The sequence below is a fragment of the Empidonax traillii genome, unplaced genomic scaffold (genome assembly GCF_003031625.1).
Source record: "Empidonax traillii isolate 1590-97213 ecotype Southwest subspecies unplaced genomic scaffold, ASM303162v1 scaffold450:size721730, whole genome shotgun sequence".
Lineage (NCBI taxonomy): Eukaryota > Metazoa > Chordata > Aves > Passeriformes > Tyrannidae > Empidonax > Empidonax traillii.
Window position 1 is genome coordinate 330119 of NW_020955643.1, and position 16512 is coordinate 346630.

A 16512-nucleotide genomic window follows, 5' to 3' on the forward strand; every position below is an offset into this window, starting at 1 on the left:
CGGCCCTCGCAGCGGGGCAGTGCCCGAGCGCGGCGGTGCCGCCGGGCCGGCCCCGCTCCCGGGGCTCGGGGGGAGCCCCTGGAACAATGGGGTGCCGGGAGGCTCCGTTTCCTGCCGAGCGGCGGCAGGAAAAGGCCCTTTTCCTCCGCATCCTGCCATCGCCGCTCCCGGGGCGGCAGCGCTTGGTTTCCGGCAGCAGAAGGAAGACGCGCCGCTGATCCCCCGCTGATCCCACAAGGGCAGGTGCCCCCCGCCCCGGCCCCACCTGAGCTCCGCCAGAGCCCGACCCGCGCCCCATACCAGCTTCCCAGGAGCCGGGCCCGGCTCCTCCTTCGGTCCCTCCTCCCCTCCCTCCCTCCCTCCTTCCCCGGCTCCCGCCACCCCCGGGCGGGGCGGTCCCGGCGGCCGCAGCGCTCCGGCCGCGGCTGCTCTCGGGGCGGGGGCGGCGGTGCCGCCCGGCCCTCCCTGCCCACCCCTCCCTCACACCCGCGGGGAGCGCAGCCCTCGCACACGGGCGCTGCCCCCGCAGGGCCGGGCCGGGCCGGGCGCTCCCCCCCGGACATGAGGATTGAGGCCATCGGCGAGCACGGAACGGGAGGAGCGGCCGGTCCCATGGGCCGCGGGACTGCGCGGGGCCGGCGGGGCTGAGGTGCGGGGATGGGGTGGGATGTGGTGTGGGCTCGGTGCGGGGATGGGGTGGGATGTGGTGTGGGCTCGGTGCGGCGACACGCGGTGCGATGGGATCGGATGGGACGGGACGGGACGGGACGGGGCTCGCTGTGGGCGAGGCACCGGGTCCAGCAGGGGCATGAGCAGCGTGGGTCAGACCCGGGTCCAGCCGGGCCGGAGGCTGGGTCTGGTCCTGGGTCCGGTCCTGGGTCCACCGTGGCACCAGCACGGCCCGGCACTGTTGGGCGCCTTCCCGAAGTGACAGACCCTCAGCCGGCACCCAGGGGCCGCTCAGTCCCGGGGACACCGCAGGGTACTGTTGGGTGTGAGCTGGGATGGGCACGGTGTGATCCTCCCGAGACCTCCCCTCCCGCCCCGCAGGGAAAGGGAAATGCTTTCTCGCAGCCACCCGGCGGACCAGCAGCGTTCCCGGGCTGTGGAAGGCTGCTCTCATTGCTGGGAATGTCTCAAAGAGCAGGACAAGTGTCCCGAGGAAAACTCCTTTTACAGGTCACACCTAACTCCACCTTCCTCCCCCTCGCATTAGGTTTCTGCACTTGGGAAATCTGAAGCGGTTCTCCTCACACCAAACAGGTAAAACTACTTGTATCGTAGGAATTTTGCTAAAGGCTTCGGTTGAAAGCAAGCATGCAAATTTTGGCAAATTATAATGCCAAAAAAGGTGGGGTTTAGATACAGGCCATGCATTTTTTTACCCCAGGAAGTTTAATAGTTCAAAGCAGGGGTGTTTGATGAGAAGGTTGTATTACCAGGAAGGTATGCAGTCAGCTTTAGAGTATACAGATATGTGTGGGCCTGTAGTTGAAGTATGTGTGCATAAATATATATATATAGTCTTTATATATTTATATATAATAACATCTATAACTTTTATATGTAAAGTACATAACTCAGCAGTCAAGTTTCTTTACCATGATGTTAAGCACTAAAGCCAGGCATCCTGTAACAGCCCTATCTGTGACCATTTATTTGTGGCTCCATAGTTTTTTTTTCACCTAATGATTGGTTCAAAGTGGAGAAATATTTTTATACTTACTTTAAAACAAAAATCCTTATTTTCTCACCCTTCCCCCTAGTACTTCAACATTTTTTCTCCCTTCTGACTGGATATTACATGCTCTATACTTAGTTTCCACGCTGAACTCTCAGGATCCCTTGGGGAATTAGCTAAAGTAAACACACCCCTTTTAGTTTGACTGGGAGTTGGTAGTGCGTAATAACCCTCAATGACTAATGATTCAAAGATAATCCTGAGGTTGTGCAGTCTGGCCTCTCAGTGAAAGTTTGCTCTTCACAGGAAAAAGAAGCCACTCCAGAAATGCAAGTACGAATACTTTTGACTGAATTTTGTCTCGTATGCTTGAAATACTGCAGATAAAGTTGTCTTTTTTTGTGTCTTTTTTTTTTTTTTTTAATAAATACAGAACTCACAGGTTGCCATGTTTATGTTGCTCGTGTTTGCATTGCTACTGCAAGAAATTCTGGCTAATTCCCGAGCTGAAAATCTTACTGAATTCACAACCATTCCGGGGGAGCCGTTGTACAGCTACAAAGCTATCAACTTGCCAGATGAGCATATTCCCTACTTTCTGCACAGTAACCAGCATGTTGCTGACATCTGTAAGCAGGATGCTCTCTGCCCATATAAAGTAAGTTTACTTTTGTTTGATTGTTTGTTTAAATGTTGTACTGAGGTGGTTTGTTCTCAGAGTCACAGCAGTTAAAGATGGTGATTAATTGGTCTCCTGTCCAATCAGTCAGGAAAAGGATTTGGCCTAGAACAGACACGTTGTAGGCAAGAATAAAGTTGCTGTAGATGTGTGTCCTCTTTGGAGCCTCTGCTGTGGATGAAGAATCTGGGTGTTCTCTCTGAAACTGTTTGGAATCACGCCAGACCAAAAGCCTTTTATGCGAGATTTATGAGCAAGAGGTCGTTTAAAACCTAACAACTAACTTAAGTCATTTCCCATTTCGCTGTTGCAAAACCAATTCACTTACTCTTTTGTTACAGAAACACTTGAAGAAACTAAAATCCTGCTGGGGTTATGAGAAATCTTGCAGATCAGATAACAGGTTCAGTTACCCAGTATGTGATTATGTTGAAACTGGATGGTAAGTCTAATTTTAAAAATATACTGTCCGTTATGGTAAAAAAAGAGTGTAGTGCTCACTTTGATATTAGCTGTGAAGTCAACGTTATTGTGATACTTAGAATTTAAAGGATGATTCTTTGTGGAGACTTGTGTGTATTTATACATAACATGCCTTTCAACATGATTTAAAAAAATTTAACTTTTTAAGGAAGAAAATAGTGTTGGAAATGCTTCCTGCCAGAATGTTTTCGTTATTCTGATTTAGCCTTGATTTCAGATTCCTAAAATAACTGTGTATTTCCTTTCTTAGCTTTAAAAACAGAGGGAAAAAAAATGTTAAAAAAAAAATCGTAGCCTTTTACGGGAGAATAGCTTTAAATTGTCATTGATGTTTTCATTTACATGGAGCTGATAAGTGCTTCCTGTTTTGTATCTTAAATGCCAATAAAGTAACTGGCTGGTTCTTTCCCACTTTCAGTGGAAAAAAAAATGTTATCTGTTAAAGTTATTACTAGAATTGAGTAATAGGCCTTGATTTTTTTCCCCTCTGTCCTTCACACATCAGGGCAAGTGACATTGAGACAGCCCAGCAGATATTCTGGAAACAAGCAGATTTTGGTTACGTTCGAGAGAGGCTCAATGAAATGAAGACCCACTGTAAGCCTGCAGCAACAGTAGGTGTTTCTGGCAGATGTGATCCTTTGCACTTGTTTTTAGACGTAATTTTTGTTATTGACAGTGTTCTGCTTGTTCTTTTCTTAACAGGGGGATTCGTCTCTGACCTGTTCCCAGTTCCTTCAGCATTGCAGAGCAACAAACTTGTACATTGATTTAAGGACTGTGAAGAGAAACCACGACAGGTGTCTGGTTTGCTTGTGTTGTAGTGAGAACAGGGAAAAGGATTTGAGAATTTGCTTAACAAAGCTGGTGTGCTTTTTGCCATGGGCTTTTCTGCTGCTCAGAGACTTGCTGATGAAGCCTTGTTGAGGGTTACACCTCTGCACTGCTGTCTGCTGATGCTGGCATCACCTCCTGTCTAATTTCTGGAGTCAGTGTCTTGGGGCACACGACTGCAAAGGAGGTGGTTCATGACTTAATACCCTTCAGAATGGGTTTTGTCTCTTCTCAGCCTGTCCTGAAATCTAGTTTAGACAGTGCTTTTAGTTTTTTTTCATGACATTTGTTCTTGCACCTCACTCTTCATATGTTGCATAAAATCCTTGCATAACAGGCTGGGTTGTGAAATCTGAGGTGAATTTCAGTGAGAAATTGTTAAAAACAAACAAAAACTCCAACTAAAGACACTCCTGTGAGTAATCATGTAGCAAAATCTAATTAAATGACTCATTTGGCCATGTGAAAATGATTCCCAATAACAATCTGGGTGGGTTAGTGCTGTTTTCTCCATTGTTTAGAACTTCAAGGACACCAATATCTTTATTTGGGAATTGTGGGAAATGCTTTATTTAAGCTGAAGCAAATACTCAGGTTTTAAATATGTGTGAAGTGCCTTGCTGAAGTGAGACTAACTAGCACTGCCTTGAGTAGGTGATTGAGATTGCAGGGCTCTGGTTAGCCCTGATGCACCAAAGCTGATAGACCTTTCCTAATTTGTATTAGATTCAAAGAAGACTTTTTGCAGAAGGGAGAAATTGGAGGTCATTGCACCCTCGATGTGAAAGCGTTTTTGGCTGAAGGTCAGCGCAAGAGCCCTCTGCAGTCTTGGTAAGAAGCTCTTGTCAAGGATTCTGCTTCCAAGTTCACTCATTAATTATTTTTGATTTTTGGCATTGGCATTAGCAGCTGTGTGTAGGGCATTTCATACTGAGGAAGGAGTTGCTCCTTTTAGGGTTTGAGAGTTCGTGTTAGATGCCTCTGGTAATTGTGTCTGTGCAGAACGTCTGAGCTGTGCTGTGGGTGACTGCGTCCTGCCTAATTTTCAGCAGCAAAAGATCTGAAAATGCCTTGTAAGTGGAAGTTTTAACTTTCAGGTATTTTCTGGGCAAGATGCTGGCTCCAAGCCTAGCCTGCCTGTAGGAGGAGATAATTGTTGTGTTGTGAAATGCCTTGAAATTGGCACCTGTGTGTTAGTTCACACAGGCCCTGGTGATGATGGGGCCAGTGCAACTCCTGATCTGGATGTGTTCACACAGTGTTCCCAGAGAGCCTTGTGCTTGGAATGTGAGATGGGCAACACACTGAGGCTGAGTAGGAAGTGCAGAGTATCACAGTTTGCATGTTAGCACTTCAAAGCTGCATTGCCAGTTAATTGATGAGAGATGAAGGGATTGGCGCCGTTAAGGTCCATATTATAATTTATTTTATGCTTTTCTCATGTTTGGATTTTTTTGCCCCCTCATTTTGCACTGATGGTTAATTTCAGTCAAGAACAGCTGCAGAGCAGGAAAGGACTTTTCTTCTCTACCTGCTATTGTCATTGCAACTGCTCATCCTTGTTTAGATCCAGGAATAATAAATACTACATCTGCATTCATTATTCTGAGCAAAGCATGGAGATTTTGCTTGAGTGTCTTTGTCAATGCAGATCAAGTTGGATGGACCCACAGACCCAGGCTCTAAGGCTCTTTGTTACATCTCTCTGCCTTGATTTGTAGATCAAAGGTGCTGTTCACTCCTGAGATCAAAGGCAGTGTTTAACCTCTAGAAGCTCATAAACTGAGGAACCCTCCATTATAATTTCAAATCATTTTAATTGTCAGACTCTATCAGTTTTCAGCAGTCCTGTTAAATCAAATGGACTGGATGGACAGTTACTAAACCTTAGGCATATGAACTACATTTGTTTAAGTGTGTTAATGTCAAAGCGTGTTCTGTGTGATTGAATCTTTCTAGGTTTGCAGAACTTCAGACATTTACTGCATTAGACTTCAGGCCTCTAGAAGATGAAAAGTGTGACATTGTTATTGAAAAGCCAACGTACTTCATGAAATTGGATGCAGGTAATTGGTATCTTTAGTTTTTTTTTTTTTTTTTGTCCTGCAGTACTGCAGTAAAAAAAGCCCATATTCAACTTGCCCATCTACATTATGCCTTTGTGATGGTTAAGTGCACTTGTAATACATTTTTATTTTCTGAAAAATGATGTGATTTTTCCTTCCTTTCTTACCACCCTCTTAGTTCCAGTGATGGACTTGGAAACTTAAATTTGAAAATCTTAGTAAATCCTTTGAACAGGATGATTGTCTGCTGTGTTCTGTCCCTGTGACACATGGCAACTGTAACCTGAATTCATCCTCCTCCCGTGCCAGTGCCTTCCCTTTTAAGCAGAGCTGTTGTAAGGAGCTGGACTGCGTTGCCTCCTTTGTTTCATGGTAGTTTTTTGTGCACCAGGGTATTAAGCTTAAGAAACCAAGAATGAACAAGAATGCTCTGAGAGAGAACCCGAGGAATTAGTTGGGCTTTGGCTTGTGTGCAAGTGCAGGTTCTGTCTTGCAGCTCTGCAGGCAGAGCTTCCTCAGCCCCACTAAAGCAGAACCAAGATCAGTGCCCAGGGCCAGCTTTCATGTTTCCTGTGTGTCAGACTGGCTTGTGTTAAAAGCAGGAGTTCCTTTCATATCCTTCAGAAAGCAGCTGCAGATTGTAATGAGAAATAGCACATGAAACTCATCTGTTTCTGATGCTTTCTTTTGGCCACTCTTCTGACTTTTCTGTACTTTATAAAAACGTGTTTTACTTCAGGTTTTTTACTGTGATTCCTTCCCTTTAAAAGTTTGGTTTTTTTAGGGTATATTAGAAGCATTCAGTCAGAATTAGGGGAAAACTCGCATAAAATACAGGATACTGCTAGGGAAAAATGCATGACCCAATAAAGGTGGAACGAGTGATGCCGTGCTTTGCTAACAATTCTGTCTTTCTCAGGTGTCAATATGTACCATCACTTCTGTGATTTTGTCAATCTTTACATTACCCAGCACGTCAATAACTCCTTCAGTACCGATGTCAACATAGTCATGTGGGACACTGTAAGTCTGCTGTGCTTCTAACATCTTTGTAATGAGCTGTATTTCTGCTTTGGAGAAACAATGAAGGCTTTAGTAGCCAATCCCTGGCTTTCCTGTGGGCTTAACCATGTGGAACTGATAAATTTTTGGACCCTTTTAACATAGGTGCATGAACAAGAGCTGGGGAACAGATTTTCTCTAATGAACCATGTGCTGTTTGAACACTACTCTGTAGCTCAGCTTTTGCTAGTACGTAGTTATGGGTTTTTTTTTGGTGTGACCTCAAAAATAATATGATCACTATTTCTGATTTGTAGCATTTGAACATTTCATGCTGTTTTCTGTAGGTTTTTTTTCTCTCAGAATATTGAAGTAGATTTACTCAACTGTTTCTTTTATATTTAAAAAGAGTGAAGTCTTGCATTTCTCTAAATCAGTAATGTGCAGCCTGTAATAAAGAAAACAACTAGATTAAAACCTTGTATATGCATCAAAACAGGGTCTATTATTTAATTTCTTTAAGTAGCCTGCTTGCAGTTACTTCTCTCCATCATCTCTCAGAATACCTTGATGACATATAAAACAAGATTTTAAGTGGGGCTGCTTCTGTTGTACTGCTGAGTTGAAACCATGACTGTATTTAAGAGTAATATTAGTTTTGCTGCCCAGTGTTTAAGTGGTGTAGGAGAGTCTTAAACTAAATATTGAACAAGTGAGGAATTTGTAATATGCCAGATAATGTGTATAATCAGGTCCAGAAATAACACAGTTCTTGACTATGGTTTTGTCTCATGTCTGTTTTGTGCTCATGAAATACTGTGTTTTCTTTCTATTTACTGCTCGGACAACTAAAATTCAACAGAGGACTGCTTGCTATTTAATGAGAAACCTCTTTGACTAGAACAGACCCTTTTTTCTAGTTCTGTTACATTTTTAAAGATAAAATGCCATCTGCTAGATAAGTGAGCTCTCTAGATGTTACAGAGGGACCTGTTAATCCAGATTTTATGGCTTTTTGAAAAGATCAGATGTCAGACAGCATTGTAAATTACTTTGAAAAGCAACTCTTTGTCTTGTATCGCGTTGTTGAATCGAATAACTCTTTCAAATGTACCATTCAAAGTGCTGTCACAGGACTATCATTTTAAATGAGCTTTACCTGCTCAGGCTGCTCGAGTTCATTGCTGTGTACAGCCAGGTGATGGCACCAGTCAGCTGTCTGTGCTGATCAAAAGGTGGACTTGAGCTTATTATTCATTCTCTTTTTTGCTTTTTTTAACTTGATGCAATTAGTTTTGGCCATACTTCCTAGCTACTGTTCTTATGAAAGAGCAATGCCCTTAGATGTAGGTTAAACAAAGCAGAAAATGAGGAGAGATTGCACTGGGTGCTGGTTTGGAGACTGTCTCTGCAAATGCAGGGCAGAAATGTTTATGAAGCACTTTTAAGGAGAGCAGAGAGGGTTGGAAAGTGCTACTTTGATCGGTTCTCTACTTTTAGCCTGGAAGAGCAGTTCTTGTAATACACATGGCCAGAAAGTAGTTAGGATTGTAAAATCCATTAAAACCTGATGGCAGAGGACGGGGAAGGAAGTGCCTCTTCAACTGAAGAGAATCCAGTGCCCTTTAGATTTTTACATCTCACTGGTTATATGTTCTTTTCTGTGATCATTTGTAGTCTTATTTTCAAATTTCTGGTCGAGAATATTCCCACATAACTTTGCCAGCAGTCTGAACCAGCCCCAGAGTTGAAAGGAAACTTTAAGTGAGGAATCTGCACCAGGGCTACTGAGGGCACATTTAATTGCGTTCAGAGAGCAAGAGGTGGTGACTCAGCCCTGGGATGTGCAGGAAATCTGAGAGATTGGAAGGCAAGAGCCCTCTGGGGACAGGCTGATGTTGTAGGGAGTAGATGACTCTACAAAGGTTCCACAGAGTGTTGCTGCAAAGGGAGAAGTTTTTTACTGCCCTGTATAGAAACTCCTTAGCTGTTTCTCCCATCAGATCAGTTTGTTGCCTTCGGTTTGTGATACCTGTGCAATATGCAAGTGACAATTCCAAAAGAGAGGCAAATGCAAAGCAAGCTTGTTGTGACTTTTTACCTCAAACTTTACTGCTGCACTTGAATTCCCAGGTGGTTTTTTAGTCTCAGGAATTGAGGTTTGCACCCTCTACCACCCCTGTGTTTCTGTTACTTCAAATTTAACTCGTGTTCTGTTGTCTCTGGGAAAAGTAGTTAGCGCTTCTCTCTCCTGACTCAGAAATTTTAATCTGTTACTGAAGAGCTCATCTTGACTGCTGATTTATAGAAGTTTTTATTAAAAATTAACTACCTGACAGGTAATTTGAGTTACCTGTCTCTGTAAAGAGAGAATTTGGTGTTGTGTAATGTCTGTGTTCTATGCTAGGTTGTTTTGGTTACCGTGATGGTGTTGTACACATTAACTGTGTATTAAAATCCATATATACAGAACTTGAATCATGAAGAGAGGTTCTAATATGCATTTATGTAATCATTATGCCCTGGTGTTTTTTGCTTTCCTCCTAGAGCTCGTATGGCTACGGTGACCTGTTCAGTGAGACCTGGAAGGCATTTACTGACTACGAAATAATACACTTGAAAACCTTTGACTCTAAAAGGGTATGGAATTTCATATTTTGGTTGAATTCATAGTCACTAGGGGGCACATGGGACAACTTCTCAAGCTGCTTGTGGTTATGGGTGTTTCAGAGGAAAGCATTAATACCTCCCATGCATGTTTAATTTGTGTAATATGAGTATTTTACCTTAGAAACAAGAGTCAGAGCTGTAACCTAATTCTGTGGTGTGTCTATCCTTTATGTAGATGGACCTAAGTTTTGTGTCCTGAGAGGTGCTATTCATATATGTGTTTTCCTTCTGCAGGACCCATTGCTGAAGTTTAGGGTTCTGTCTTTCTAAGTCTCCTGATTCCTCCTGAGGTGTTTCTTTTCCCCTGTAACTTCTGGCATACCTGCTGCTTATCATTAAAAATATTTTACACCACAAAATGTTACCATTCATTCAGAGCTCATTTTAGTCTCTTAAATCCAGTCTTAAACTCATTAGCTGGCTTTCTTCTATTTAGTTCATGTTTGTTCTGTTTTAGAGAGGGTTTTTTCACCTCTCCCCACATTTTCACCTGTAGCATCCCAAGTGAGAGCTCTTCTGAGATCAGGATCCTTTTTGTTCTGTCCATTTGCAGTCAGGGAAGTGGGGTTGCTCTTGGTGGCTCGTTAGAAGCAGGGATCCCAGTGAAGGGGGCAGTGGAAGGTGGCAGTGGGGTGTAACTCCCTGTGATGTCCTTTGCAGGTGTGCTTTAAGGAAGCAGTGTTCTCCCTGCTGCCTCGGATGCGATATGGCCTGTTCTATAACACTCCACTGGTGAGTCCCTCTGAGCCATCTGCTGTTCACTGGATGTGTGAGTGACAGTGTGAAATCTGAGCTGATGAATCCCTCCAATATCCAGCTGAGTTATCATGGAATGTACCACAGGGAAGGTCCAACTCCAAATGGAGGGATCTCCCCCAAAGATTAAGGATCCTGAAGTTCTTCAGCTGGTTGTGTGCAGTCCCCCCTGTCACAGCTCAGGAGGTGCATATTGTTCTTCTTTAATGTGAACTTTCTGGTATTTTTGCAGAGCACAAGAGCCTGAACACAGTCAGACTTTCCCAGTGGTATTAGCTCATGCATTCAGGCTCCAACAGTGGAGAGAGTTATATTTCTTTCTGAATGAAAGTGCCACTTGTGTTGCAGTGAATTAGTGACATGTTTAGCGCAGTGCATGATACTGGGCTTTTGTTCCACAAGAATGGCAAAAAAAACCCCTGATTACAAAGCGCAGTTTTCTGAGCAAAATAACTTTGTGTATTAACAATTGCTTTCTTAATTTCAGATCTCTGGCTGTCACGGTACGGGGCTGTTCAGAGCGTTTTCTCAGCATGTGTTACACAGGTTGAATATTACACAAGAAGGACCCAAGGTATGATAACTGAATAATGCAATTGTTATATGGAGCTGATGGCTCCTAACAGAAAAACAGCTTTAGGAAACTGGAGCCAGTGGGGAATGAGGGTGTATTGTGCACTTTTTGTCCTTCCCTGTGATACCTGGGATTTTTTTTGGTTTTTTTCCCAGTAAGTCAACCTGTTCTGTAAAGGCCTTCAGCAAACATTTGTGTTTATATTTGTGAAAGTTGCCCTTTTGTCTTTTTTTCCATGGGACAAACTTTAGAATACTCTAAGGGTCTCATCCCTTTGTTCATTCTCTGTGCCCAAGGCCTTGGTGTCCTTCCTGGTTAAGATACGTGTTCCATGGTCTGAGAAGGTGCTGCCCTTGGGTCCAGCAGAAGGGATCCCTTGGAGCAGTGCCCTTTATCAATCCTCAGAGGCACTGCTGGGCTGGGATCAGAGGAGGAAACAATGGAATCTGGTCCTTCCATCCTCACCCAGCGCCATCTGTGTGGCCTGGGCAGAGAACTGTGGTACCCACTGGTGGGTTTTGCCCGTGGCATTGACGGGCACAGCAGTTCAGGGCTCGCTGGAGGATTTTCCAGAGAGTAGCCCGTGTATTGTGGCTGAGGGACACCGTTCAGAGCTCTGCACAGGCATTTAGTTATGCTTCTCCTGCTGACACTAATGGGAGTCATGCAGTTAAATCTCTTTATTTCACTTGGAACGCTTACCCCTGTGAGTCCAATTAATTAAAAGAGGCAAAAGGAGGAACTGTTAGAGAAGTAAAATATTATTTTCCAAAGGATCTTGTGCACAAGCCATCCTGAAAGCTGCTTTCCTGCTTTCAAAAACTGCCATATGATGTGCAATACAGAGGCTCTTTTGTGCTGAATAAAATAAACCTTTCAGAAAATATTTTGTTCTTGGTTAATAATCAGACTTCCACAAAGTTTTTGACACTTCGAATCTGTTGGGAAATGCGTTGTGAATTTTAAGATGGTTACATCATCTGTTTATTACATGTGGAAGGAACATACTTAGTTGCTCAAATATTTGCCAAGAGTAAATATGGAAGTGTCTGGGATTGTTTTTGTGAGGTCTGCCTGTCAGCTAACACACTGCTCCTTCTTTCTTCTCAGGATGGGAAAATTCGAGTCACGATACTTGCACGCAGCACAGATTACAGGAAAATATTAAACCAGAATGAGGTGTGGTCCTTTTTTATTTTTATTTTTAAAACAGATTTGTTAGATAGAAGTTAAGTTTTGCTCATTGGATTGATTGTTTCTTTTCCCCAGGTAGAGCCAAGACATCTATTTGCTGACAAATCTTGGACAAATATGTCCAATGCTTATAGTAATTTCTTCTAATATTTCTTGTAGCCATTCTCCCTTTCTGTACACCAGACACTGGACCTTGCTGCCCTTTCTAAATATTGAATGGGACACTACAAATGTAATACTAAAAGTATTTCCTCTCAGCAAACAGACACTGCAGAGCTTCTGATAAAATTAAATTACTTCGCTTTCAGATTACTTCTTTTACTTACAGCATCCCCAGTGCTGAAGTCTAATAAAACCCTTTGTAATGTCTGCAGATTGAAATGCATAAGCCATTGTACCTGAGTATGTGCCCTCAAAACTCAATGAATTCTCATACTGATTCATGTTTTTGAATCATGCAACTTAGTGGACTTACAGTGTAGTAAAAATGACAGTACTTAATGTTTTCATACCTGTTTTCATTCTTGCTGTTAGTGCCTGACAAAAATGAATTGGGATTATCATCCCCACCTAATGCAGGGAGAAACTGAGGTTTGCGTGATGCAGGAGCTCGGTGACAGAACAGGCAGAGCAAAGGATTTGTGCTTTATCTGCTGGGCTGCCCTGGGTTCATGACTTGCTGCTGCGTGTAGTGTGTGTTCTGGTGAGGTGCACTTGGCAAAGGGAGAAGTTAGTTTTATTTTTACCATACTTCTGTAAAAGAAAATGCTTGGCTTTTCTCCCTCTGCTGCTGGCTGTGGATTGGAGACTCTGCAAAAGCCCTTTAGTTCTGAAGGCCAGGTCTAACCTGTTTTCACTTGCCTTGTCAGTAAGAGTCTGACCTAGTAATGGATTTCTGAAAACCCTTCTAGTTACCAAGTCCCTGCTGGGGAGGAGAAGTGTGTGAAGTGGTCAGGAGTTCAGAGGAGCAATTAATTGAAGGAGAACACCGAATCATTGTCTTTTTGTTCTCCTCCTCAGCTTGTGAATGCTTTGAAAACAGTATCAACGTTGGAGGTCAAAGTGGTGGACTACAAATACAAGTACGTAAGTTGGTGGAAGAATCTGATGTGTGCTGTGAAAGCTGTTTGCAGGCAGGACTGTGTCTGTCCCCACATCCAACCTGTGCAAAATCCAAGGACTGGGAAGGAAGAGTGTTACTGAGGGAGTGGTGGGTGAGCTGGTCAAGCACTCCCATCCTATGATGCTCTGCTTAGGAATGAATCTCTAGAGTAGAAGGTTCAGATTGAGATTACTACATGATGAACAACCTTTGATATCACTTTTCTTCCTGTTTTGTCCCTTCTCCCTGAACCAGCTGTGTTCCCATCACCCTTTTACATTTGCTAATGCTCTACAGAAACTGTGGGTGAATGGATGATGTCAGTGTCTTATTTTATGTGACCCTTAGTTTAGTAAGGAAAAATAACTCTCCTTATTTAATGCTCTGATGGTCCCTGAAGACATCACTTGAGGTCAGTTTGGGGTGCCAGGTGTAATAGGCACTGTGCCAGTAAGAAATGGAAGGAAAAGTTCCCAAATAGTGCATGCCTGTGCCAAATGGCAGCAGCTCCATCCACTCACTGGTGCTTCCATGGATCATGCAGGAAGAGTGGGAAACTGAAACAGTAGTGAGAGATCAGTGTTCTGACCAGAGACAATGTGAAGAAGTTTAATTGTGTATTTCAGCATCACACTGAATACAGTTCAAAATCAGCTCAAGTCTTTTATGTTGGGTTTTCGGGTGTTTTTTTAATTTGTTTTGGTTTTCTTTTTTTTTAAGGAAGTGATGCAATTTATTTTAAAGGCAAGTAAACAAAAAACCCCAAACTTACAAAAACTTTACCTTGAAAGAAAATATTTTTGAAAGAGGTCCTTACCAAGTTTTGAAACCTATCTGCATTTCTTTGAATTCCATGCTGAGTTATTGCTCTCTGCAGCGATTGTGATTCTTAGTATTCTTCCTTGAAAAATCAGTTCTCTCTTTTGGTGTTCCCTTCAGCTAATTCTGTGCTTTCTCCATGTGTGGGATCCTTATTACTGTGGATGGACCTGCCACATGACCAGTTGTGTTGTGTTGTCTGCAGGGAACTTGAATTTTCGGAGCAGTTGAGAATTACCCACAACTCTGATATCTTCATTGGGATGCACGGAGCTGGACTGACCCACCTGCTCTTTCTACCAGACTGGGCTGTTGTTTTTGAGCTGTAAGTCTGTCTGTCTTTCCCCTCTGTTGTACACAACTGCTCGTGTCTGTTCCTGTGTGTTAAAGAAGCCCCTCCCTTGCTGGGATTTGACCATGAATGTTTGTCTTGCATCCTTGTTTAGACTTCATTTTTGGCAGCCTCTTCTTTTGGGGATCGAAAGAGGGGAAGCCTTCGTTATAAAATATAGTGTAATTATGTCACACAGATTTACCTTGTGATTTCTTAATATACCCTGCTATAAATATAATGCAGAAATTGCTTGAGGGAAATGGCAAACAATGGGAAAGCCTCACTGCTCAGTTCCTGCAGGTGTGTCTGAGATCTGATGATGTTTTGGTGACCCAGATGAATTGATTACATAAGATGCATGTCCAAGGGTGTCAGAGATCCCCTGAAGGTTTTTTTATCCTTTTTCTGCTCAGGACATGAGCACCAGCATGCTGGCCAAGGTCAGCCCTGGGTCATTCTGTTTTGCTGAAATTGCTCTTGTAGCTTCCTTTTAAACGTATTTTGTCACAAAGTATGGGTACTAACAGACACTCCAGTTCTACAGAACTGAACAAAAATGCTTGTCAGAAGACCACTGAGTTCTCCACCCTGGGAAATTTTGCTGTGGGAAGGCTGCAGAGCTGGTGTTTGGCAGCCTCGTCTTGGCCTGAGAGTACTTTGTCCAGTCTCCAGATAAAGTTCAGAAACCCAAAGGTTTTTTTTTTTTTTTCACATGTCCAAGAGCTGCTGCAGCTGGACAGGGACATATCTGACATGCAGATGTGCCTCAAACTGCCTCCTAGGCCAGTTTTTGTTTTCAGCTGAGCAGAATTTGTCCATGGTTTTGGTGCCTTAGAACTGAACAACAGACGTTTCAACTTGCAGAGTGTTTTCCTGTTTCATCCTGGTAAACTTCAGTACAGTCCGTGTAGGTAAATACACTTTTTTATGCCTTTCCCTAGGTATAATTGTGAAGATGAACGTTGTTACCTGGATTTGGCAAGGCTGAGAGGGATTCATTACATCACCTGGAGGAAAAGGAATAAAGTGTTCCCTCAGGATCGGGTAATGATGGTCACTGCTGGGAGGGTGAGGTGCTCTGACTGAAGCATTTTGGGGTTATCTTGCTTTACCTCTCTGTGTTCTGGTATTTGAAATACGATTTTCATTCTTTAGACCAGATTAACTCCCCTGATGCGATAATGAAATTATTTCATGTTAATGGCTGAGGGAAGAAGTGAAATTAATTTGCCATTAATCCAAGCCATCCATAGCACTGCTGTTCTGCAGTTGCTCTGCTGATTCTTTTGCCTCAGAGCAGATCAGTGGATCATAAAGAATAAATTAAAATGGCAGATTCTCAATATTTTTTCTTGCTTTTTTGAATCAAGATGCATTAATTTTATTTTTTTTTTTTTCTGTCTAAAATTCCTTATCTCGTTTTTCTAGGGACACCACCCAACGCTGGGAGAACATCCAAAATTTACAAACTACTCCTTTGATGTGGAAGAATTTATGTACTTGGTGCTTCTGGCTGCAAATCACGTTTCACAGCATTCCAAGTGGCCATTTAGGGTAAAACATGATGAATTCTAAATTAGACTTCTGACTGAAATACTGTTGTTAAATAATCACAGAATGGCCTGGGTTGGAAGGGACCTTAAAGATCACTCAGTTCCAACCACTTCCCATGGGCAGGGACACCTTCCACTAGACCAGGCAGCTCAGAGCTTCATCCAACCTGGCCTTGAACACTTCCAGGGATGGGGCATCCACAGCTTCTCTGGGTATCCTGTGCCAGGGCCTCCCCACCCGCACAGGGAAGAATTTTTTCCTTGCATTTAATCTAAACCTTCTCTCTTTCAGTTTGAAGCCATTCCCCCTTGTCTTGTCACTCCATACCCTTGTCCAAAGTCCCTCTCCAGCTTTTTTGTAGCCCCTTTAGGCATAGGAAGGGGCTCTAAGGTCTCTCCAGAGATTTTTCTTCCTCAAGCTGGACACCCCCAGCTCTCCCAGCCTGTCTCCAGAGCTGAGGGGCTCCAGCCCTGGGATCATCTGCCTGTCCCTCCTCTGGGCTCGCTCCAGCAGGTCCCTGATCTCCATTTGGACATCAAGCCATTGAGCACAACTCTGAGTGCAGCCACACAGCCAATTCCTTATCCATCCTCATAATGCTCCATAAAAACACTGTAACAGCAGGAAGCAAAGTGCTGTTGGGAAATGTGGAAACTTCTACGAGGGAAATGACCCATCTTTAATTTGTCACACCACTCCTTAGCATCATACCTCTATTTTTCAGGACTCTCTTGGTTTTTGCACTGTATTTTTGCATTCCAAAT

At 43.3% G+C, this 16512-nt stretch overlaps 1 protein-coding gene across 1 annotated transcript; it reads left to right on the top strand.

The window, feature by feature from the left end:
- The first annotated feature begins 447 nt into the window (after window positions 1-447).
- EOGT (EGF domain specific O-linked N-acetylglucosamine transferase) lies at window positions 448-15898 on the top strand. The gene is made up of 17 exons (XM_027895120.1): window positions 448-649; window positions 1217-1263; window positions 2115-2339; window positions 2702-2802; window positions 3349-3457; window positions 3549-3643; window positions 4404-4508; window positions 5637-5743; window positions 6663-6766; window positions 9293-9385; window positions 10076-10147; window positions 10659-10745; window positions 11856-11924; window positions 12960-13021; window positions 14066-14185; window positions 15136-15238; window positions 15623-15898. Exons 3-17 carry the CDS (start codon window positions 2130-2132, stop codon window positions 15767-15769), a joined length of 1584 nt encoding a protein of 527 aa, XP_027750921.1. The 5' UTR covers window positions 448-649; window positions 1217-1263; window positions 2115-2129; the 3' UTR covers window positions 15770-15898.
- Window positions 15899-16512: the final 614 nt, after the last annotated feature.

What these genes read in the sequence shown, in the direction of transcription:
- EOGT (XM_027895120.1), top strand. Translation starts at nt 2,130, where the DNA reads ATGTTTATGTTGCTCGTGTTTGCATTGCTACTGCAAGAAATTCTGGCT. An exon ending in ATGCTCTCTGCCCATATAAA is followed by an intron (nt 2,340 to 2,701) that starts GTAAGTTTACTT and finishes CTTTTGTTACAG; the next exon opens with AAACACTTGAAGAAACTAAA. An exon ending in GTGAAGAGAAACCACGACAG is followed by an intron (nt 3,644 to 4,403) that starts GTGTCTGGTTTG and finishes AATTTGTATTAG; the next exon opens with ATTCAAAGAAGACTTTTTGC.